At 44.7% G+C, this 23,777-nt stretch overlaps 1 protein-coding gene across 1 annotated transcript; it reads left to right on the forward strand.

Moving 5' to 3' along the window:
• The first annotated feature begins 6,962 nt into the window (after nucleotides 1-6,962).
• On the forward strand, nucleotides 6,963-20,554 carry LOC126537582 (uncharacterized). The gene is made up of 2 exons (XM_050184711.3): nucleotides 6,963-7,525; nucleotides 18,064-20,554. The coding sequence occupies exon 2, from the start codon at nucleotides 18,357-18,359 to the stop codon at nucleotides 19,440-19,442; it is 1,086 nt and encodes a 361-aa protein (XP_050040668.1). The 5' UTR covers nucleotides 6,963-7,525; nucleotides 18,064-18,356; the 3' UTR covers nucleotides 19,443-20,554.
• Nucleotides 20,555-23,777: the final 3,223 nt, after the last annotated feature.

Raw genomic sequence — 23,777 nt, forward strand, 5'->3', positions numbered from 1 at the left:
ATATAGTGCTGAGATGCACAGACCTTCGCCCAACCCTGGCAGAGGGAACAGTGGCAGATATGGAAGGGCCATTAGGTTTTCCCGGGGAACGAGGGCAAATAGACGAAAAAAGAGTGGCAGTAACGAAGGGGAGGCTAGAGGATTGGTGGAGGAAGTCAAGGGATAGATAATACTATAAATCGGGGAGATAATGTTTCCTCTACTGTTTTGGATAGTTATTTTGGGGGGAGGAGGGGAGTGAAAACTAGGTTAAGGAAAAGAGGATATAAAGAAAGGGGAAAAAAGAATAATAATAAAATAGGAAGGGGAGCAAAACGCTAGGTGGCGCCAGCCGCCGCCCGTTACAAAGGGTATAGCCGCCATCCATCCATTGTTGAAATCGCAATCATGTGAAATGAGCCAATCGGGGGGTCGGCACTGCGACTGCGATTTTCATCGCAAACGACAAAAATCGCACTTCCGGTGCGACGAAAATCGCATCATGTGAAACAGGCTTGATGCGTCACAAGGAAAAGCTGGCAAGGAACCTGGAAATGGAGTATCAGGCAGCCGAAAGCGTAGGTTTGCATAGTAGATGCACATCGAATGGAAAAGTAAAGTACTTACGATAGCTTAAGCTCTATGCTTGCACAAGCCCCAAAAAATAAACGATCCACGTCTTTACAGAGTTGCTTGAGCGGAGCTACTTTGAGCTTGCCATTCTGCCGCCAAAACTAAAGACGAATGTGACATCACAGAACAGCCGAACGGACCCGAAAAACAAAACGAATGCGACATCCCGGACGTGACGTTTGGGTGACGTTCCGTCGAACGGGTGAACGCAGACGCTTGCTTTGTGTAGCCATGTCCACGTTGCTATCCACGTTTTAGACGAAGCCTCTTACAACACCAGCCAACACAAGCCTCGCAGTCAATCCAATGACTACAGTGTTCTAGAAGAACACTGTACCCATGACGGCATGGCCATAGCACGGCGCTTTTCAAGAAACTCCCATGGGAGCCGAGAGAAAGGCTTCGAGGTTGTCGAAGCAAACAGGGAAGTGAGAAGTTGTGGTGGTTTTAAACGAGATGGGATCCACTTCAATTACAGGCTAGCACGAGAAGTGGGCTGGCGACTTGGGGGTCGCGCTGTTGCTTCTTTAGGGGGCCCGCGGGCGCTCAGGAGGTCAGAGTAGGTAGTAATGAAGAAGGTCCCCTAGGGGAACATCAGAAGAGCATCGCCGTCGATAAGAGAAAAAGGAGGTAAGCAAGAACAAGAGCTCGCCATGCAATAGGCTACATAAACATGCAGGGTGGCAGAAGAAAGGAAAAGTGGGCAGAGATTGAGAAGCAGTTACATAGAGAACAAATAGGGGTGTATGCGGTCACAGAAACGCACCTTAGAGACTCAGAAGAGCCGCCAGTTATTGAGAATTATGTATGGGAAGGGTGCAACAGAACTAAGTCGGAAAGAAAGGGAGGGGGAGTCGGAATGCTCATCCATCAGGGAGCCAAATGGAAAAGAGTAAATTCACAATGTCAAGAGCATCTTTGGTTATCAGGTACAATGAGTGGGAAAGAAACTTGGCTGGGAGTAATACCCCTGTCAAGCGGGCAAGTTAAGTGCACTTACGGCGAGTGCACTCGGTTTTTAAGTCCACTTTCCCAAATCTTAACGTCGCAGCGGAGTGTACTCTCAGATGAGTGCACTCAAGTCGGAGTACGTTCACGGAACGCACTTTGCTGGCCGAGTGCGTAGCCTCGCCGCCAACGGTTTGAAGGAGTGCGCCTAGCCTCGCCACCAACGCTTTCAACCACTTTCAACGACGCAAAATGTAAAGCATAGAAAAAGGACACAAAAGTTCGTTTCAGTTATTGAACAGCTTTTAACAATATAATTTGTGTTTAGCGAGAAGCGAAACAGCACAATAAAAAAACGAATTTATCATGTACGCAACTAACGGCGCCAGAATGATGCGGCACTGCGGCGCCGCCATGTTCATTCAGTTCGTGTTTATTTTGGTGTGAAAGCGTGCTGACCACGCTAGTCGTGCTTTGAGCCGTGTGCGTGGCATTTTGCAGTGTAGCTAAATATCGAACTCGCCGTCTTTGCTCAGATATACTCGCTCATATTCTGTTCTAGCAGGATCATGAGCAGGATCAACTGCCGCACGCCGCCGTGTTGTTTTGGATTGGCTAGGCATTCGTCTTGGCCAGCATTGACTTGCAACACACTTATAATAAAAACACCTTCGTTTTTTGTTGAGACAAATAGATGAAGTTTGTTTTTATATATAATTCTACTTAAAACAATCGCTTTTTAGCAGCTTTCTCTTGTTAATTTACATCTTTAAGAATGCGCTCTTAGTCTGTCGCCATTTTATTTTTACTGCGAGTGCACTCTGTTTTCCCGTTAAGAAGCGCGTTGCCTAAAGTGTGACTCAAGGTCCCGAAGTGCACTCCCCGTAAGTGCACTTAACTTGCCCGCTTGACAGGGGTATTACGTATTTGTGGACCGGAAAAAATTGCACAGAGAAGAATAAAGAGTTAGTGGAATGCATAAGCGCTGATATTAAGGGTTTCGGGAATGGTGCTGAGATTGTCCTATTAGGTGACATGAATGCCCACATACAGGATTTAGATGGCTATACCGACAATAACGGGAAGTCAATGCTAGACCTTTGCGAGCAACATAACCTCGTGATCGTGAATACAGGGCCTAAGTGTGAAGGACAGATCACGTGGGAAGTGGGAAACCGGCAATCGACCATTGATTACTGTCTGATGACAGAAGGAATTCATGATAAGTTGAGAGAAATGGTCATCAATGAGGAAGGGTTTAGCAGCATAGGGAGTGACCATAAACGCATCATTTTGAAAATGGGATATGTAGTTGGGAAAGAGAGCAAGGAAAGCACAATGGCCAGTCCGAATTTGAACGCTGAACAAATAGCAAATATAGTCACTAGAGTTGAGGAAGAACTTGGCAAGTGGCCAAGTAAGGAGTGGGAATATGGTGAGCTTCTAAGTGTAATAACGACAGAAATACGGAGAGAGAAACAACATGTTCGTTGAAAAGGAAAAAATAAACCGAAAATCTGGTGGAACAAGGAGATACGAGAAGCTATCGCCGAACGACAGAAAGCATCTCGAGAGCACAGGCAGGCAAAGAAGGCGCAGTTGCCATAGGATGAAGTAACCAGTAAATGGGAAATATATCGGGAGAAAAAGTCTATGGTTCAAATACTGGTGCAAGCAAAATTAAAAGGTGAAAGTGAACGTTGGTTGTGAGAAATACGTGAGAAAAAGAAAGCCGCACCTAGAATATTTTGGCATCACAAAAAATTATTAGGCAGGAAGTCAACAACTATACAACAACATATCCTAGATGAAGATGAAAACAGACTAAGGAGAAGCGGCAATAAATTACATCCAAAAAGTAACAGCCGAATCTTTCCAAGGCAAGGACGAGGTTGTATTCGAAGAAAAAAGAGCATTAAAGAGACCCAAGTGGAAAAGGAGTTGGTGCTGACAAACTTAGACTGGAAGAAAGCGGAAGAGAAAATTCCTAAGCGCACAGCCACAGGACTAGACGAGCTATCCCGTTAGGCTGATAAATGAACTGGGGCCAAAAAGTAAGGAAGCTCTGGTGAAAGCAGTGGAAAAAACTTTAAAAGATAGATGAATACCAGACAGTTGGCGACAAAGTAGAATGAATTTAATTTATAAAGGTAAGGGGGAGAAAGACAGAATTCACTCGTATAGACCGTTGACCATTACATCGGTAATATACAGGTTAGCAATGCAGGCAATTAAATTAAAGCTTCAAGCATGGGCAGAGAATATAATGGCATTTTGGGAGAACTTCAGAATGGCTTTAGAATAGGTAGGCGTTTGGATGATAACTTGTTTGTTCTTACTCAGTGTATTGAAATATCAAAAGCAGAAAGCAGACCGTTGCATGTGGCCTTTTTGGACATTACAGGAGCCTACGACAACGTAGACCGCAACATTTTGTGGGATATTCTGGAAGGGGAGGGCTTAGGTAACGATTGTCTACAGCTTTTGAGAGAGATTTACCTAGAAAATACCGTTTGCGTTGAATGGGAAGGGATGAGGAGCGCGAAGAAAGTTCATATCAACAAGGGACTGAGGCAGGGGTGCCCTTTATCCCCGCTGCTGTTTATGATGTACACTGTCGTCCTTTATGAAAGGGAACACGCGAGCGCGTGGCCTGCGATCTGCGGCGGCTGCCTACAGCGCCGTCAACCGACAGCTAAAGAAAGCGCGTCCGCTTTTGGCGTCATCTGTTGGCAAACAAAATAACGAGTCATGGCCGGTGGACTAGCGCTGCTAGATTATGCTCCCCCTCCGCTGGCGCAACGGGCGATGCCTGCAGCGCGTCGTCTGCTGCCAACAAATCGAGCGTGGTGCGCTAGCGTGGTCGAAGCGTTGAATCTCTGTCTCTCGGCTTACGCCAGATGCGCTTCGCCTAAACTAGAGCTATTTAGGTGAGAGCGATGCACTCAGGGCAAGGTTTGGTTGTTCTTCATCTATAACTGAATGATACTCTGTATCATTCGGGAAACTCTGTGTCATGCGAGCTCCATGACTTCGTCGTGGAACGCGCTTTTGCTTAAGCCACCACCGAATACATTTCCAAGAACACAATATGCAGCATTATAGTTCTCCAGCAAATAAAGGTGTTAATGCTCATGGAAACATGTTTAGCTTCAGCTGTATTGTCCCTGCGTCGCGAATGACAGTTTAGACTCGCTCCAGGATAAATTTCAAACCGACCTTGCATGGCACTAACCCCCGAATTCAAGCGTGTCCGTCCGCACGGGGATCTGCGTGGACATTAAAAAAACGGCGGTGGCGATTCCTCTCGGCTAAATGGTCCCTATGTGTGTGCGATAATCTCTTTCTTCCAACAAGACAACTCGCCCGTACACACATCCCGAAGGGTAACAAGCTTTTGCGAGGAACGTGGAATCAACTGTCTAAGGTGGCCGCCCCAGTCTCCAGACATTAACATTATTGAGAACGTGTGGGGCCTTTTGAAAACCGCGTTGGCGGCACGGTCTCTGCACGGACTGTCAGCCGATGACCTTTGGGGGGCCATAAAGGAGGATAGGGAGCGGCTGAGAAGCAACAGATCACTAACGGCCGCTTTGTATGACTCGCTGCCCTCAAGGATGTCAGCTGTCGTTGCAGCAAATGGGGACGCCACGAGGTACTGAGAAGTGCGTCGACAAAACATATTTCAGCTTTTTTTTTTTGTGCGGAACACAAAGGAAAAGTTCACGTATATTATCTACGTCAATAAATGTATTGATACCTGTTTTTGCATTTCGTGCTTGCTTCTTTTACATTACAGATACAACATTTCATTAAAATGTTTACAAACATTTGGAACATTGTTTTGCTTCAAGTTTCTTACGTAGCAACATCTCCTTCGCTGTCATCACGGTCAGGGTGCTTTGATTGTGCTTGGTGTTATAGTATCAGGCCCAGATACACTAAACGACACAGAACTTTCTCAGCCGACAGACCAGTACTTTCCAGGTAAGTGGGATTCTCCCTCGAAGGAAAATTTTCACGGAATTCAGTGATACACTTTCTAAAAAGCACACCACAACCAAACCTTCCCCTGAGGGCATCGCTCTCATCTAAATAGCTCTAGTTTAGGCAAAGCGCATCTGGCGTAAGCCGAGAGACAGATTCTACGCTTCGACCACGCTCGCGCACCGCGCTCGATTTGTTGGCAGCAGACGACGCGGTGCAGGCATCGCCCGTTGCGCCAGCGGAGGGGGAGCATAATCTAGCAGCGCTAGTCCACCGGCCATGAATCGTTATTTTTGTTTGCCAACAGATGACGCCAAAAGCGGACGCGCTTTCTTTAGCTGTCGGTTGACGGCGCTGTAGGCAGCCGGCGCAGAGCGCAGGCCACGCGCTCGCGTGTTCCCTTTCATAAAGGACGACAGTGTACATGGTGAAGATGGAGAGGGCGCTAGAAGGAAGTAATATGGGGTTAAATCTCTCATACAAACAGGCAGGTACAGTAATAGAGCAGCAACTCCCAGGTTTACTTTATGCGGACGACATTAATTGCTCGCTAACAAGCAAAGTGATTTGCAACGTCTGGCTAATACCTGGACAGGAAGGCAACAATTTAGGTTTGAAATTTAGTGTTAGAAAATCAGGAGTAATGGTATTCAATGAAAACGGTGAACAGACAGTGGAGATACAGGGCCAGGAAATACCTTGGGTAACAGAATATAAATACCTTGGTATATGGATAAACGAAGGCAACAGATATGTGGAAACACAGGAAAAAATAACAGTTAAGGGGAAGAGAAATGGCAGCCATAATGAAGCACAGAGCGCTATGGGGATACAATAGGTACGAGGTCCTCCGAGGTATGTGAAAAGGGGTAATGGTTCCAGGACTTACTTTTGGAAATGCGGTTGTGTCCTTTAAATCAGGGGTGCAATCAAAGGACTCGATGGGAACCAAAGGTCAGTGGGTCGCCTCGCATTGGGCGCTCACAGGAAGGCTACAAATGAAGCTGGGCAGGGTGATTGGGACTGGGCTAGTTTCGAAGTGAGGAAAGCTCGCAATAAAATCGAGTATGAAGAACGCCTGAGGAATATGGAAGAAAGTAAATGGGCTGGGAGAGTGTTCAGGTATCTGTACAGGAAAAACATTGATTCACAGTGGAGGAAAAGAACTAGGAAGCTTACCAGCAAGTATGCGGCCTGTAGTGTGGGCAACACAGCAACAAAGAACGTCAAGCGGAAAGTCAGAGAGGTTGAAATAATCTCATGGGTTGCGGCACTGGAAAAGAAACCTGCCATTAGTAACTGCTGAAGAAGAAAAAAACGAAATCAGGAAAAACAATTTATGATAACTCAAAGGGAAGCTCATTACTTTTCGAAGCGAGATCGGGATGCCTTAGAACACGCACCTATAATGCGAGATATAAGAAGGAAGAAGAAGCATGTGCTTGCTGCGGTAAAGCTGGGTAAACTATGGAGCATGTTTTATTACAAAGTGAAGACGTCTACCCAGCGGTCGATTTACGAACCACTGGCCTCCTTGAAGCCCTTGGGTTCAGCGGGAGCAGTGGAAAAGTAAACATGTCCGCAATAGACATTAGTAAGAGGCGATTGGAGGATTGGTGGAAGAAAAGTAGGGAAACGACAAAAGACGGAGACGTACAAAAGCACAGTTCGCAATAGGGGATCAGAAAATTTGGACGTGGTAGTTCATAGTGTTTTTTTCTTTTTTCATTGTTTAACCTAGGTAGGATATTAAGCAGCATAGTAGCAAGAGATTGGTGGCGCGACCCACCGCCCCGTTTCAAAGAGGACGCTCATAACATCCATCCACCCATCCATCCATCCATAGACGGTGGCGCCAGATTTCCCTCTAGGTGTATAGTAATTCGATGTTTTTTGATACCGGATTTGGTGTGTGCTGCTGGTGGTTTCTGCAATTTCCAAGACCAGTGCTCCCTACCTCGTGTGCAGCATGACAAGCGTGAGTACCCATAGAGGCGGTAGTACTAAACGCCTTGACTAAATGCAACACCCACTCGCCTGTGAGCCAGGCCAGTTAGCATCGTGCAAGCGATCTCGATTGGCGTGGTATAACGGACATCGCCGCTCATTTCGGGATACCACACAGAGGTCGCTCTCCATGATTGAAGTTATTTCAAATCAGAACATTTCAGTTATTTCAAAACATTTCAACTGTATGACCAAGGACATCAGGGAGTTAACTATGAAACGATAGATAATCATCCTAGGGGGCATGAATGCACATTTGGAATACTTTGAAGGGGTGACAGATGCAACAGGGCAGATGTTAGTACATTTTTGTGAGGCCCATGATTTTCTTATGGTTAATACTGAAATTAATGCGACGGGAAGATAACATGGGAAAGAAATAACTCCCACTCGACTATCGGCTACTGCCTATTGTCCCACAAACTGTATGAACGGTTGGGAGGTATGGAAATTGATGAGGAAGGTACAAAAAGCCTGAGGAGTGACCACAAACGAATCAAAATCAGTTTCGGAAAGACAGTGCCACTGATAGAAACTAAAGAAAGGAAAGGTATGAGAAAACTGAATGACGGGAAGCTACAATAAGTGGAGAAAAACATTGAAAACATAATATCCAAGCAACCGCAAAGGGCATGGACATACGACGAGTTAATAGGTATTTTTAAACGAGAGCTAGAGAAGGGACAGATTAGGAAACTAGGAAGTACGCAGGGAAAACAAACCGAAAAGCTGGTGGGACCGAGAGGTTAAGGAGGCCATAGAGCAACGCAAAGATGCGTGCAGAAAACACAGAGCAGCAAAGAAAAGGAGAGCCCCACCAGAAGAGGTGGAGCCAAAATGGGAGAATTACCTTGCAATGAAAAGAGAAGCATTGGCATTAATTCAAGCCAAGATAGCAAAAGTTCGGGTACAGTGGTTGTTAGATATACGAAAGAAAGACAGAAATGCCTCTAAGAAGTTCTGGGAACACAAAAGGCAACAGAGTAAGAAGACAGAGGTGGTTCAGCACTCACTGACCACACCAGAAGGAACAAAGGTAGAGGGAGAGGAAGCTCAGGAATAAATTAGGTTAACAATAGAGGCAGCATTTGCAGAGCCAGAGGGTAGCGAAATTGAGAACAATGACAACAGCAGGACAGAATTAGAGGTATACAGAGGGTTGACAAGTAAAGAACGGGACAGAATTGAACACAAGGTCCCCATGGGAACAGCGACAGGACTTGATGACATGCCTATGAAATTGATAAGCATATTAGGCCAGAAAAGTAAATTTAAATTATGACAACTTATTGAACAAATAGTTGTAGGGGGAGATGTACCACAGGACTTAAAATCAAGCAGAATGATATTAGTTTACAAAGGTGAGGAAGCAAGGACAACATTAAATCCTGCGGACCAATAACTGTCACATCAGTCATATACAGACTAGCATTGCAGATGGTGAAAATGACAATGGAGGAATGGGCAGAATGGGAAAAGATCTTTGGAGATCTGCAGAATGGATTTCGAAGGAACAGAAGGCTAGATGATAATTTATTTGTTATAACACAGTGCATAGAGATAGCGGCAGCCAGGCAGAAACTGCTATGAAGAAGAAGTATTTTAATGATTGGAAATGTAGAGAGGTCGGCCGGATAATGGAGCATCTGGCCTGCTACTCTACGTAAGGGAAGGGGAAGAGGGGAAGAAAAAGGGTCACAATGGGGGATGATAATGGGAGGAACGAGGGAAACTGCTATGGATAGCTTTTTTAGACATTAGAGGAGCCTATGATAATGCAAACCGAGAAAAGTTATGGGGCCAGTTGAAGGAATATGGTCTAGATAGAAAGTTGGTTGAATTCCTACAAGTTTATACGGATAATGAGGTAGAGATAACATGGGAGGGGGAAACTACAAAGCCACCTAATTTAAGAAGTGGTCTCAGGCAGAGCTGTCCATTGTCGCTCCTGCTTTTTATGATTTACACGAGCCAATTGGAAAAGAGGCTAGAAAAGAGCACAATAGGCGCCGACATAAGCTATATGCTGGAAGGGCAGAAGGTAGCTCAAGTACTAGCCGGACTGATGTACGCAGATGATATTGTACTGCTTTCTGACACCCGAGTAGGGCTACAGGAACTAATGAGGATATGTGGAGAGTAGGGAGAAAAATTGGGACTGCAATTCAGTAGAGAGAAGTCTGGGATAATAGCATACAATGAAGAAAGGGGGGAACCATTGGAAATACAAGGCACTAAGATTGATCATGTTGAAAAATACAAGTATTTGGTCATATGGGTAAACGAGGGCAAAAAGTACTTGGAAGAACATGAAAAAATTATGATTGAAAAAGTGAAAAGGAACTTAGCTGTAATGAAACACAAGGCGCTATGGAACTATAATAGGTACGAGGTGGTTAGAGGGGTATGGAAATGAGTTATGGTACCTGGCCTCGCATTCGGAAATTCAGTACTGTGCATGAAATCGGAAGTTCAGGCATGCATGGAAACAAGACAGAGAAGTGTAGGCAGGCTGGCCTTAGGAGCGCACGGGAACACCCCTAATGAGGGAGTGCAGGGGGACATGGGATGGATGTCATTCGAAGGTAGAGAGACAATAAGTAAGCTAAAATATGAACAGAGACTCGCAGCACTGGGGGAAAAAAGGTGGGCGGTAAAAGTGTACAAATATCTATACATGAAAAGTTTGAACACAAAGTGGACACTCAGAACTAGGAAGCTGAGGATTAGATACCTACAGCCGAGGGAGGGGGCCCAACGTGGTTCTAGTATGGGAAAGGAGGTGAAGGAGACCAAAAGAAAAAGGTGGGAAGAAAGAATGCTCGGAAAGCCAGTGCTAGCTATGTATAGGACACAAAAACAGGAGACAAAGAGAGAGCTCTTATTTGATAACTCGCAGGGCAGCTCACTATTATTCGAAGCTAAAACGGGGGTTTTGAGAACGAAAACATACAGGGCTAAATTTGAAGACGTGGACCTTTTATGCACAGCTTGCGGAGCCGAAATTGAGACGACAGAGCATATAGTGCAGAGATGCACAGACCTTCGTCCGACTCTGGCTGAGGGAACAGTGATAGATATGGAAGGGGCATTAGGTTTTCCCGGGGAACGAGGGCAAATAGGCAAGAAAAAAAGGCAGTAACGAAGGGGAGGCTAGAGGATTGGTGGAGGAAATCAAGGGAGAGGTAATACCATAAATCGAGGAGCTAATGTTTCCTATACTATATTAGATATTTATTTTGGGGGGAGGAGGGGAGTGAAAACTAGATTATGGAGAAGGGGATATAAAGAAAAAAATAGGAGGGGGAGCAAAAGGCTCGGTGGCGCCAGCCGCCGCCCATTACAAAGGGTGTAGCCGCCATCCATCCATCGTTCATGGTGAGGATGGAGAGGGCGCTAGAAGGAAGTAATATCGGGTTTAATCTGTCATACGAACAGGCGGGTACAGTAGTAGAGCAGCAACTCCCAGGTTTATTTTATGTGGACGACATTGTGTTGCTAGCGAACAAGCAAAGTGATTTGCAACGTCTGGCTAATATCTGGACAGGAAGGCAACAATTTAGGTTTGAAATTTAGTGTTAGAAAATCAGGAGTAATGGTATTCAATGAAAACGGTGAACAGACAGTGGAGATACACGGCCAGGAAATACCTCGGGTAACAGAATATAAATACCTTAGTATATGGAGAAACGAAGGCAATAGATATATGGAAACACAGGAAAAAATAACAGTTGAGGGGAAGAGAAATGGCAGCCATAATGAAGCACAGGGCGCCATGGGGATACAATAAGTACCAGGTCCTCCGAGGTATGTGGAAAGGTGTAATGGTTCCAAGACTAACTTTTGGAAACGCGGTTGTTTGCTTTAAATCAGGGGTGCAATCAGGACTCGATGGGAACCAAAGGTCAGGGGGTCACCTCGCATTGGGCGCTCACGGGAAGACTACAAATAAAGCTGTGCAGGGTGATATGGGCTGGACTAGTTTTGAAGTGAGGGAAGCTCCCAGTAAAATTGAGTATGAAGAACGCCTGAGGAATATGGAAGAAAGTGAATGGGCTGGGAGAGTGTTCAGGTATCTGTACAGGAAAAACATTGATTCACAGTGGAGGAAAAGAACTAGGAAGCTTACCAGCAAGTATGCGGCCTGTAGGGTGGGCAACACAGCAACAAAGAACATCAAGCGGAAAGTGAGAGAGGCTGAAATAATCTCATGGGTGGCGGCAATGGAAAAGAAACCTGCCAAACATGCCAAGAGGAAAAAACGAAATAAGGAAAGAAACCATTTATGATAACTCAAAGGGAAGCTCATTACTTTTCTAAGCGAGATCAGGATGCCTTAGAACACGCACCTATAATGCGAGATATAAGAAGGAAGAAGAAGCATGTGCTTGCTGCGCCAAAGCTGGGGAAAATATGGAGCATATTTTATTAGAAAGGGAAGACGTCTACCCATCGGTCGATTTAGGAACCACTGGCCTCCTTGAAGCCCTTGGGTTCAGAGGGAGCAGTGGTAAAGCAAACATGTAAGAGGCGACTGGAAGATTGGTGGAAGAAAAGTAGGGAAACGACAAAAGACGGAGATGTACAAAAGCACAGTTCGCAATAGGGGATCAGAAAATTTGGGTGTGGTAGTTCATAGTGTTCTTTTTTTCTATTTTTATTATTTAACCTAAGTAGGACATTAGGCAGTATAATAGCAAGAGCTTGGTGGCGCAACCCACTGCCCCGTTTCAAAGGGGACGCTCATAACATCCATCCATCCGTTCAGAGAAGCTGCCCTCGACACGCTGAAGAAAATGACAAATTTCCAGAGAAATAATGCGAAATTATCACACAATTTTACTGCAACTATAATGTAACGGGGAAAAAACAACTTTATTAGGCAAGTTGATGGCACACTGGTGTATGTTAGGGAAAAGAAATGGGGAAACGGAGTCAAGTTGAATCGTTACGCCCCTTCCTAGTAAAAAAGGATCGGTCGGCAACAGTACTTCGCGAAAAGGTTGAATTTCAATTTAGCACAATTTTTTATCTAAGTGCCGATCTTACCGACATCTCTTTATCGAGGTTTAACTGTATTGTCATCCAATGGCACCTGTTGCAACACTTATTCATAAGCTATTTAAGTTTTGAAGGAAGTGCTAAAAATTATTTTCTGATTTCGTGCCTTCATTGCTGCAACTACGGTGCCAGCAGTTCTGCATATTGCAGTGGAGTTTATTTCTCTAGTGACGCATGTGAAAATTCATCTTAAGGAGGCTGCCCTGTACAAAATGTAAACATGCAAGGAGATATAGAATTCCCCTGCTTGTTTTGATCTCTAGTGATGCCTCCGCCTGCCAATCACTATTATCCCAAAATCCTCTGCAAGGAAGCTACAAAGAACGAAATGTTCTCATTCTACTGGAAGGACATTAACTCACAGTCAACAAATTGGCAGTCCAGGATTTTGCCTCTAAGCCACTCTGCTCATACATCAGTGGAGAATACTTATCTTGGTGAGCAGGATGGTGCCAGCAGCTGCCATGGCTGTCCAATGCCCGCTTAACATCTGTCTATTGGATAGAGCTGGCGTCTGTACCTTCATACAAAAGCATGTAGCTTTCCCAGTTGTGGAAATGGTACTAAATGAAGTTCTTTTCATTGGCATGTAATGACAATGATTGTAGATCTCTGCTTGTCCTCATTGTGACTGTATGGTGCTGATATCCTTTTGATTCAATGTTAGCGTGAGGCCTGAAATGGGGCAGACAAAATATAAGTTTTAGAAAAGCCGGACAAAGAAGCTAAAGTCTTGTTTTAGTAGAAAGCAGTGGCTCATTCCATCTGCATGTTCTCTACACTGATTTCAGGTACACTTTTAGGCAGGCTTTTTATAGCTTGAGTAGCATCCATGACGCCTTTTGTGCAATTAGTTCTGCAGACATGCTGTTCTTAAGTATGGTTTTTCTTTAATTCAATCAGATATTCTGTCATTCTTGAAGGGGAGAGAGTACAAAATATGATCATGGCCTTTGCGAGAGCAAATTTTCAAGTAAATCAACCATAGTACTTTGAGAGAGTTCATGGCGGACGCTGTCCCTGTTCTTAGTTTTCTTAGAGCTCAGTATCTTTTTTCTTCTTTCTTGATATTCATCTGTAGCAAGGCTTTTAAAGTGATAGCTTTCTTTGCCTCTTCCCCCCACTTTGCAGTTTGTCAGTTTCTGGCCATTTATGGTCAGCTTGGCTCACTGGCTCAAATAAACAAAAACGTATGCTCTACCCAATAAACCATGGACGCATGCTTGAAAAGGGGGAAATAAACTCAGCATTTTCAGCATTTTCGTGTCGCACAGCAACACTTTATAGAACATCAGTGTGCATATCTTCCAGATGGCAATGGAGGAAGTTACGAGATGCACTCGTGCATGAAATTACGCTCTGATGTACTTTTTTTAACAGTCCTAATACGAACACTTGTAAAGCTGCATACTTGCTGAGCAATATCCCGTAGTAGTTATGAGCCATTCTCGGGGCAACTAGAAATACACTGCACATCTCCTAGTATACTGTTATGCTTTGGCAGGTTTCTGCAAAGTCAAGGTTAAGCACTTTGTGTCGTAAAATTGAGGAAGTCTTTATGCTGTATAAGCGTACCGCTTTCTCTGTAAGGTCTATTATGGTGGTCGAGGAGCACGTTAGTCACTCAAGTTTGCAGTGGTCTCTTGTAATGCACAAGCTATTACTTTCAAGGATATCAATCTACGGTTCGATCTACCAAGATCTTTTTTTAAATATCAGCTGTCAAAGCAGTTTTATTAATCCAAAAACGAATGAGAGGAGTAACAAAGTCAGCCGGAAGATTAGGTCCTTTTTCTAAGCATTTCTTCAGTCACACAAATGAGGTCCATCGCTGACTCTTCAAAGATCAACCATATTCTTGTAGTTGTTGACTTACTACAAACAACAGCGTGATGGGGAATATAATGAATACAAGACATGGCGCACCACTTCTTTCCGGTCTACATTCAGCAAGGCATGTTCTCATATAAATTTTAATGGCTCAGTCATATTCCGCAGCAAAATCCCTATTAAGCTTTATTTTCTTCCCCACTGAGGTGCACTCGCTTTAAAGTTTCTCTTTGATTGCTGTCTTGCTACTCGCAATATTCTTTCCATGAGAAGGCTACCTCATAGTGACCACCGTCAAATGCAACTTTGCTTTGAAACAGTTCAAGGACTGATAAAAGCATTGAGCTTTTCTAAACTGCCCTCTTCTGTCAAAATTCCATGCTCTCAAATTCCGAGAACTTTTGCCGTGCTTCGCATAAGCACCCAGCGCACCTGGGCCACCAGCATCCATGACACCACAACAGTCAGTCGTCTTGACCCATCCGCGCGACCTCGGGCACCTTCTCTGGTAACGGCACCGACAAAGTCAACATCAAAGACTGGCTTGGCACATACGAATGCGTCGCTGTACACAACCTATGGAACCCGACATTGATGCTCGCAAGGCCTGGTCGTCTGTCAGCATGGTAGGACAGCCGAGTACAAACCCGCTGCAGAGTTCCGTCTTTTGCAATACCCAGCACCTCCACGAAGAATGAAATGGGCAGAGATATAAGATTAAATGGGACTGTGATTCTGCAGAAGATATGGCCGGTAAAAACAGTATGGCCGAATGTTAGGTTAGCCCCACTATGTCATCCCTTTCATCTTGTTGATGATCGTCATCTTTGTCCTTCCCGTGGCACCGTGACATAATGTTCCATCATTTTACAGCATACATACCTCAACAATATCAGTTGGTAGTTTTCAGCCATGTGTTTCTTGACGTCTTTGAAGATTGGTATGACTGGCGGTTTCCAATCTTGTGGAATCTGACCAGTCATTAAATATTGATGAAAAATATGGAATAAAAACCTGGTGAGAGACAGTATTTCTTAGTAATTTACAGTTAATATTGTCAGTACCTTGTGACCATGAAACTTTCCAATTATTGATAAGTGATGAGCAGTACCATCAATAAACAACCTTCTACCGTGATGTATGCAAAGGATTGACCAATATTTTAAAAGCTGGGTTCTTTTTATCCCGAATGCTTTATTCATGCGCATAACTGGCGTCAGCAATCTTAATTGCCTATTTCATTTAAAATTACACTATATGGTTTTGTGCCGAATTTGCCTTGAATAATCTAAATGAAAGAAAGATTGACGTAGGTTCGACACTGTGCGAGAAGTGCTAGTTGCTGTGCAAAATCAGCTTCTTGCTGGTGCTAAGATCTGCGCCAGAAGCTCAAATGGCTATTCCATCACTGCACAGGGTACTTTACGTTTTCTAGTCAACGCAGCATAAACTGTGCTCCACTGCCTCGAGTATACTCTAGCATTCCAACTGGTGCCCTAAAGGACTGCTTCATGGTTTCAATTCCAAGTTGTAGGGAACGGATGGGTTTTGCAAGCAATAAGTGACTCATCGTAAGAACAGTAAGTGCCACTGGGAGAGATGTGTGCCGTATCATCGAATGAATGCTGCTGCAGGCCAAAGTGGAACATTTATTGGCTTGGTTCTTGGTCTTGAACAAGAACATATCCTCTGCGAAACTGCCGGTCAAGTATTTGCAAAGTATATACTATTGGGGCTGTACAGCATATTGTGTGTCCACCCATTATTATACCCACATGCTTCCAACACTGCGGGGGCATCCCCTAAACTTGCAAAATCATTGTCTTGTCTCACTGACCCAACTTTGCAGCAATAGGTTAGAGCATGTGATCTGTTAGCACCCTAAACAATAATTAGTTGAAGACATCATGCTGTTTGGAGTCCAGCTGGGTTTTATGGAACGCTTTTACTGTCACTCAGCTTATTGCCTCTTATCACTACTTAGCAGTTAATAGCAGGGAACAAATAGAAGCAGTATATTTTAGATTTTGCCAACGTCTTTGATTAAGTGCCTGAACATAAAGCTCCATGTAAGCTTTACGCAGTTGAATAGACACCAAATCTATGCATTTTATCAGAGCCTATATTGAAAACCGGTGTTCAGTACGTCAAAGTCGGCAATCGTATTTGAGGCATTTCTTTTCACGTCAGGTGTAGCATAAGATAGGGGTCATTCTTGGGACCTTTTCTTTTCCTAATAGTCACTGACAAAGCAAAGATGGTTGGATATATTGTACACAGTAGTTAAATCGCAAGCTGATGAAACTAAGCTCAGCAATAACCTTGATAAGATTTGCCACTGGTGTGAAGGGTAGAAAATGAGCTTAAACATAATTAGTACTGTGTTTATGAAGATAAGTAGCAAGGAGACACCTTTACACTTTCCCTATTTTATTGGCAACAACACCTAACAATGTTTCTATCTATTAGTACCTCGAAGTAATTCTAACAACATATCAGGTGGGACAAGCATATTGAAAACATTTGCATGAGCGCTATCACAAGTTCATGGACCTTTGTTGCAATTTGAAAGGAGCCCCTATACAGGTAAATGTATAGGGGCGTTTGCTATGCTGTCAGACCTAGCTTTGAATTTGCATAAGCTTTGCGGGATCCATTTGCCAATAAACTATTGTTAAATTAAAATTATTACAGCAAATAGCAGTTAGGTTCATCTGCAATTTCTGCAGAACAACTGATAGTATGTCGCAGATGCTGAGTACCCTCCATCTTGAATAGCTACAGGGAAGACATGCTAGACAGGCTACAACTCTTGCATTTAGTGTACAACAGAGTCCAGCATTATAAAATAACTTTACCTGTGTCCTTCTCGCTCTTATAAATAACTTTACCTGTGTCCTTCTCGCGCCAGCATGCGTCAGTACCACAGAATGATGCACGACCTATGTGCTGTGAATAATGCTTCTAAATCGTAATTTTTTTCTAAAACAAAGAATGGAATGAATTGCCTAAAAGCGTTGTTGAAATTAGATATGTTGTCATATTTGTGATTTGTATTGTTTGGGTAAATATTGTTTTCCAATGTTTGTGTTTTTTGTCCCTTGATAACATTTTCTGTATATTCATTCCTCCTTGGACTCAAGTGAGTAGGCAGCATTTATAAATAAAATTTCAGAAAGGTAACTATCTACTGCAACAGACAATGCCACGAAACCTTGGTCGAGATGAACTGCTGCTGTTCTTTATTTGATCTTCAGGCCCATGATGGTATTTCTGAATGTTTTGGCTCTTGCACTTGACTATACAATGGCAGCTTGCACTAATACCAAGCATCTCACTATATCTTACAGATAAAAAATGTTTTAAGCAAAAAATTTGTGAAAATTTAACAAACTTGGCCACTGAGCAATCATAAAAATATATATTTTCCAAATCAATATGGTTGACCTGCTGTGCTCTGATTTGTTCTAAAATCACCGCAAAGACATTGAATGAAGAAAAGGCTCGTCTTTACCTCTACCATCTATGTAATTTCATTTCTTCGGCATTGTATAATTACATTTTTATTTTTAAATGAAAAGCATTACTTGGGTAACCTGTCTTGTTTTCTTGGTGCAGCATTGAAGCATTCCAGCTGTCCAGCAAATGCAGATGGTGCAGTTACATGAAGGATACCACCCCGCTGTAACTCCTGTGTCTATGAGATGGATAAACTGTGACCTGAAATGCTCACCAGGATCCATGCCGGCCAGCGTGTGTTTGAATTCCATTTGTGCCTTTGGAACTGTTCATGAACGTTCAAGCTGAAGCAACACCTGTACACTCACAAAGCCAGAAGGCCATTTCAGTGCCCTCGGAGATTTTTACAAAACGTTAACCTAAAGCAACATCTGTGCATCAACAGAAGAGAAATGCCATTTCATTGCTATTTATGCCCTCAGAGCTTCTCACGAATGAGTGCTCTCAAGGACCACTTGTGCACCCACACAGGTGAGAAGCCATTTCAGTGCCCTTCATGCCGTCAAAGTTTCTCACAAAAGATTCATCTGAACCGGCACTTGCGCACCCACACAGGCGAGAGGCCGTTTCAGTGCGCTTTGTGTCCTCTAAGCTTCTCACGAAAGGATACTCTGAACTCGCATCTGCGCACCCACACAGGCGAGAAGCCATTTCAGTGCCCTTCATGCCCTCAGAGCTTCTCACAAAAGCGTACTCTGAACCACCACCTGCGCACCCACACAGGCGAGAATCCATTTCAATGCCCTTCATGCCTTCAGAGCTTCTCACAGAAGAGTGATCTGAACCGACACCTGCACACCCACACAAGCGAGAATCCATTTCGATGCCCTTTATGCCTGCAGAGCTTCTCACAGAAGAGTGATCTGAACCAACACCTGCACACCCACGCAAGCGAAAAGCCATTTCAGTGCCCTTTGTGCTCTCAGAGATTATCACAGAAGAGTGAGCTGAACCAGCACCTGCGCACGCACACAGGCGAGAAGCCATTTCAATGCCCTTGGTGCCCTCAGAGCTTCTCACATAAGAGTACTCTGAACCAACACCTACGCCGCCACACAGGCGAGAAGCCATTTCAGTGCCCTTCATGCCCTCAGAGGTTCTCACATAAGTGTACTCTGAACCGACACCTACAAACCCACACCGGAGAGAAACCATTTAAGTGCCCTTTATGCCCTCAGAGATTTTCACAGAATTATCTGAACCGGCACCTGCGCACCCACACAGGCGAGAAGCCATTTCAATGCCCTTCGTGCCCTCAGAGATTCTTACAAAAGAGTGGTCTGAAACAACACCTACGCACCCACACAGGCGAGAAGCCATTTCAATGCCCTTCGTGCCCTCAGAGATTCTCATGTAAGCGTGTTCTGAACCGACACCTGCATGCCCACACAGGAGAAGCCGTTTCAGTGCCCTTTATGCCCTCAAAGCTTCTCACACGAGTCGATATGGAAGGTTCACCTGCAGTTCCACTAATGTGAGAGGCTGTTTCAGAGCCGTTCCTGTCCTGAGAACTTCTTGTGGAAGTCTATTAAACCAACAGCCACGCATCCATACAGGTGGGCGGCCATTAGTGCCCTGCACGCCCCCATCAATCCTCAAAAGTCCTTACTGAAGGATCACGTGTGCATCCACTCGGCAAGAGGCCATGTCAGTGCTCTTCATATACTCGGAGGTACTAAGTTTGCACTGAACTTCACTTCCACTATTGTGAGAGGCAGATTCAGGGCCCTTCATGTCCTGAGAACTTGTCATGGAAGTCTGCACTGAACCGACGCCTGCTCGTCCACACAAAGTCCGTGGTGAAGGATCACCTGTGTATCCATCAGGGAGACGCCACGTCAGGGCTCTTCATGGCCTCGGAGTTACTTGCAGAAGTTCGCACTGAACTGACACATGCACAACCCACATACTCGAGAGGTCGTTTCAGTGCCACTTATACTGTCAAACCGTTGGACACAAAAGCCGCCTCAATAGGCATCTTGCCACTACAAGTGCACCTGACACATGCAATGCAGCAGCGCTGAGTTGTGTGCACTCCTCATTGTTCCTTCTTGCTTTTCATGTTTTCCTTAGTTTTTTTCATGGAATCACAGCGTATGTGTACGCCTGTAGTTCTATACTAGCAAGAATCATTGCAAGTCTTCACTTTTCATTATTATGATGTTTAAGCTCTTTGTCTTGCAGACAAGTACTTCTTTCTGCATTCAAGCGTTTAACTGCTCTTTACTAAATGAGTTGTGTGAGTTCGTTTCAGTGCACTAAATAGAATTTGGGATTGGGTTTTGCTAATTATAGATACCGTATTTATTCGCGTATAACCCGCACCAAAATGTGAAAAAACGCGTTTAAAAAGTGGGGGTGCGGGTTATCTGCGAATTTTTTCCTTGGGAGGGGGGGGGGGGGTCGGCTTCACCGCAATGTGCGGCGGCCTCCCCGTGTAGTCCGCCATCCCCATCGTCATCGACGCTTGTCAAGCCGATGAAGGGCCAACGAAAGGCCAGCATTGTTGAGCCTCGCGTTAGGCGCTGTTTAGTGTACTTACCCCAGTTTGCACTGTTTGCCTGCTTTGTTTTGGCATCATGAGTGCGACTCGACGGCAGTGTTTCACAGCGAAAGAGAAGCTAAAGATTATAGCCGCTGCCGAAGAAATCGGCAACAGAGCTGCTGCAAGACAGCATGACGTCGACGAGTCGTGCATTCGCGACTGGAGGAAGAAAAAAGAGAGTCTCGAAGCAACGAACCGGGACAGGCGAGCGTTTCGGGGTCCGAAGACTGGCGCGTACCCCCACCTCGAGACGCAGCTTGCGAAGTTCATTGAGGAGCAGAGAAGTCGTGGCCACGCTGTTTCGACTGAGATGGCGCAAATGGAAGCCCTGAAGTTGGCCCGGGAATTGAACATTCCACGTGAGTTTCGTGCAAGCCGTGGATGGCTTCAGCGCTTCATGCGAAGACATGGATTTTCTATGCGGCGGCGAACAACCATGTGCCAGCGGCTTCCTGAAGCCTACGAGGAAAAGTTGTTGAACTTTCAACGATATGTGATCGCACTTCGGAAGGAGCACAGCTATTTGCTGTCTCAGGTGGGAAATGCTGATCAAACACCTGTGTACTTTGAGATGCCGATGGACACGACCATGGAAAAAAAGGGCTCCAAATCAGTCAGCGTGCTGACCGGCGGAAATGCCAAGCTGCGCTGCACAGTCATGCTATGCGCTTTGGCTGACGGCACGAAACTGCGCCCGTATGTCATTTTCAAACGCAAGACGCTACCTAGCATTCCACTGCCCCCAGGAATCGTTGTGCGTGCGGAAGAAAATTCGTGGATGAACAGTGGCCTAGTCGGTGACTGGCTTCGAGTAATCGGGGAGCGAAGACCAGGTGCCTTGCTGGCACGCCGGTCGATGCTCGTACTAGATTCCTTCAGAGGCCACTGCACTGATGCGGTGAAGGCTCGCCTTGCCGAGACCAGCACCGACCTCGTCATAATACCTGGCGGCATGACGTCCATGCTACAGCCACTCGACGTGTGCCTGAACAAGCCGTTCAAGGCACACGTGAAGCGGCTGTATGCCCAGTGGATGGCCGACGGCATTTACGCCCTCACACCGACGGGACGCGTGCGAAGGCCTGATATTCCATTGCTGTGCCAGTGGATCGTGGATGCGTGGAAAGCGATACCGGCCGATTTGGTGCGGAAAAGCTTTAAAAAATGTGCGATCAGTAATAGTTTGGATGGTTCCGAGGACGACTACGTCTTTGAGAGTGGCGATGAAGCCTCGGATGGCAGTAGTGAGAGCGGCGACGATTAAGAATCGGATAACCAGTGACGTGGTGGCGGTCGTTTGAATAAATGTTCTGAAAACGAAATGATCACTGAGTGTGAGTTGCATCTTTCTAGCGCTCATTTTTTTTTTCAGGTAAACGTGCGGGTTATACGCGAGTTTTTTTTTTTTTTTCCGCCGAGTTCAAAGTTAGGGGTGCGGGTTATACGCAGGGGCGGGTTATACGCGGGTAAATACGGTATTTCAGTACTTGCACTAATATCATGTAATGTTTCAATTCATTCGCATTTATTGTGCTGAACAGTTCACGAGAATTTGAGTGGCTATTTGCTATTGCTATGTAATGCAGTTAAAACAACCTTTTCCCAGGAATTGAAATTATGCAATTATTATGTGGTTTTTTGATTCCTACTATGATTCAAATGGTTTCAGTGATGCTAAATGCACTGGTATGAAATTCTTTTGCTCATAACGATCCGTGCAGACATTTGAGAATTTTGAAAATCGCTTCATAATAAAACATTGTTCTCATGGATTGAAGGCCCTTTAATTTTTATGCCATCCTTAACCCTTTCAATGTCGTTTCTTCTCCCCAGATAATATAGAAAAACAGTGACATTTTCGGTTATTTGGAAGGGAAGAAATGACATGGATAATGGCACGTGCATTCTTCGTATAATCCTCATACTCGTGTTTTCGTTTTCTATAACCTACTCAAAAGAGAATTGTTAAATGAGAGTCATTCTAGATGCATTGCTTGACCAAGTGTTTGCTGCGGTTGTGTGCATAACAATAAAAAAGGCAAGCAACGGAGATAAACACAGCGATCTAGTCCTTACCTTAACTGAATGTGTTTGCATGAGAGAGTCAGCTTAGTTTTCCTCAGCTGTCCAGTCAGGCCATTCATTCTGAACTCAAGTAGATGTTTCAAAAGGCAGCGATATGGGCATAGCTCACATTCCTCTCATGGGAAACTCAATGTGCAATGTGCTGATAACATCAGTATAAATTGAACAGTGCGAATGCATTAACAAAGTGCCATAACTACAGAAGTCTGCATGCAGCCTACTCTGGATCATGTGTAATATTAAAAAAGGGACAAGGTAGTCTAGGTAGAATTAAAAAAAAATTGTCTTGCAGTGCATAGAGGACGTGCATAGTTTTCAGGTGTAAACTAGGGCTATTCAATTCACTGGTGCTGGTATGCATTATCTCTGGTTGATGGGAGACATTAGTATGGCCTTGCTGACCCCACCCTGTCCACCTCCTGGAGCCCTGCTGATTGGTACAAGGAATATTTCACAAAAACTGTTCTGGAAAGACAACCACCTTCTCCTCCAGCTCCTGACTCTTCCAGAGCTCCACCTGAGCCCATGGAGGTAGGCTTTCTTGACACTGCTGAGCAGGGCCCGCTGAATCCCAAGGCCTTTCTGACTGGTATGGTCAAGATCAGCTAGCATAAGTTGAAAATTGTCTTGATGCAATCATCCTCTTCTGAACCAATCTGCCAGCCCCTCCAGCTCTGCTTGGCCTTATGGAGGTAGCGGCTAGCCTATCAGCATTAGTGCCGAGAGGGCAGCATGCCGCTGGGCATGCCAAAAGTATCTGTGTAACTGCCCCACACAATCCTGCAGCTTACTTTGAGTAACACCTAGACTAACAGTTGCTCTTAGTTTTCTTCCGTTTCTCCAGGGCAACCTAAACAGCAAAATGTACTGCTTGAGGTCACTTGCAAAATACTGACGACATTTGATTCCATTTTAAGCAAATAGCACTCTGTATTCAAAAGGCTAACCTCACTCCGAAACACAAATTTCTTTGAGAAATTTGCAATGATTGCATATGTTCTGCCTATCCCTCAAGTGGAATGACAACTGTAGAAAAGTCTATTGTAAGTTCACATGTGAACCTTCATATGCCACTTCAAGCTGGTACTATTAGTCAACAAGATAACTACTTTATGCATACAAATAGATTAGTAACTCGAAGGGTTTTAATTCAGAAATATAGTCCATCAGCTTCTTTTCAGGT

The sequence above is a fragment of the Dermacentor andersoni genome, chromosome 4, assembly GCF_023375885.2.
Source record: "Dermacentor andersoni chromosome 4, qqDerAnde1_hic_scaffold, whole genome shotgun sequence".
Classification (NCBI taxonomy): domain Eukaryota; kingdom Metazoa; phylum Arthropoda; class Arachnida; order Ixodida; family Ixodidae; genus Dermacentor; species Dermacentor andersoni.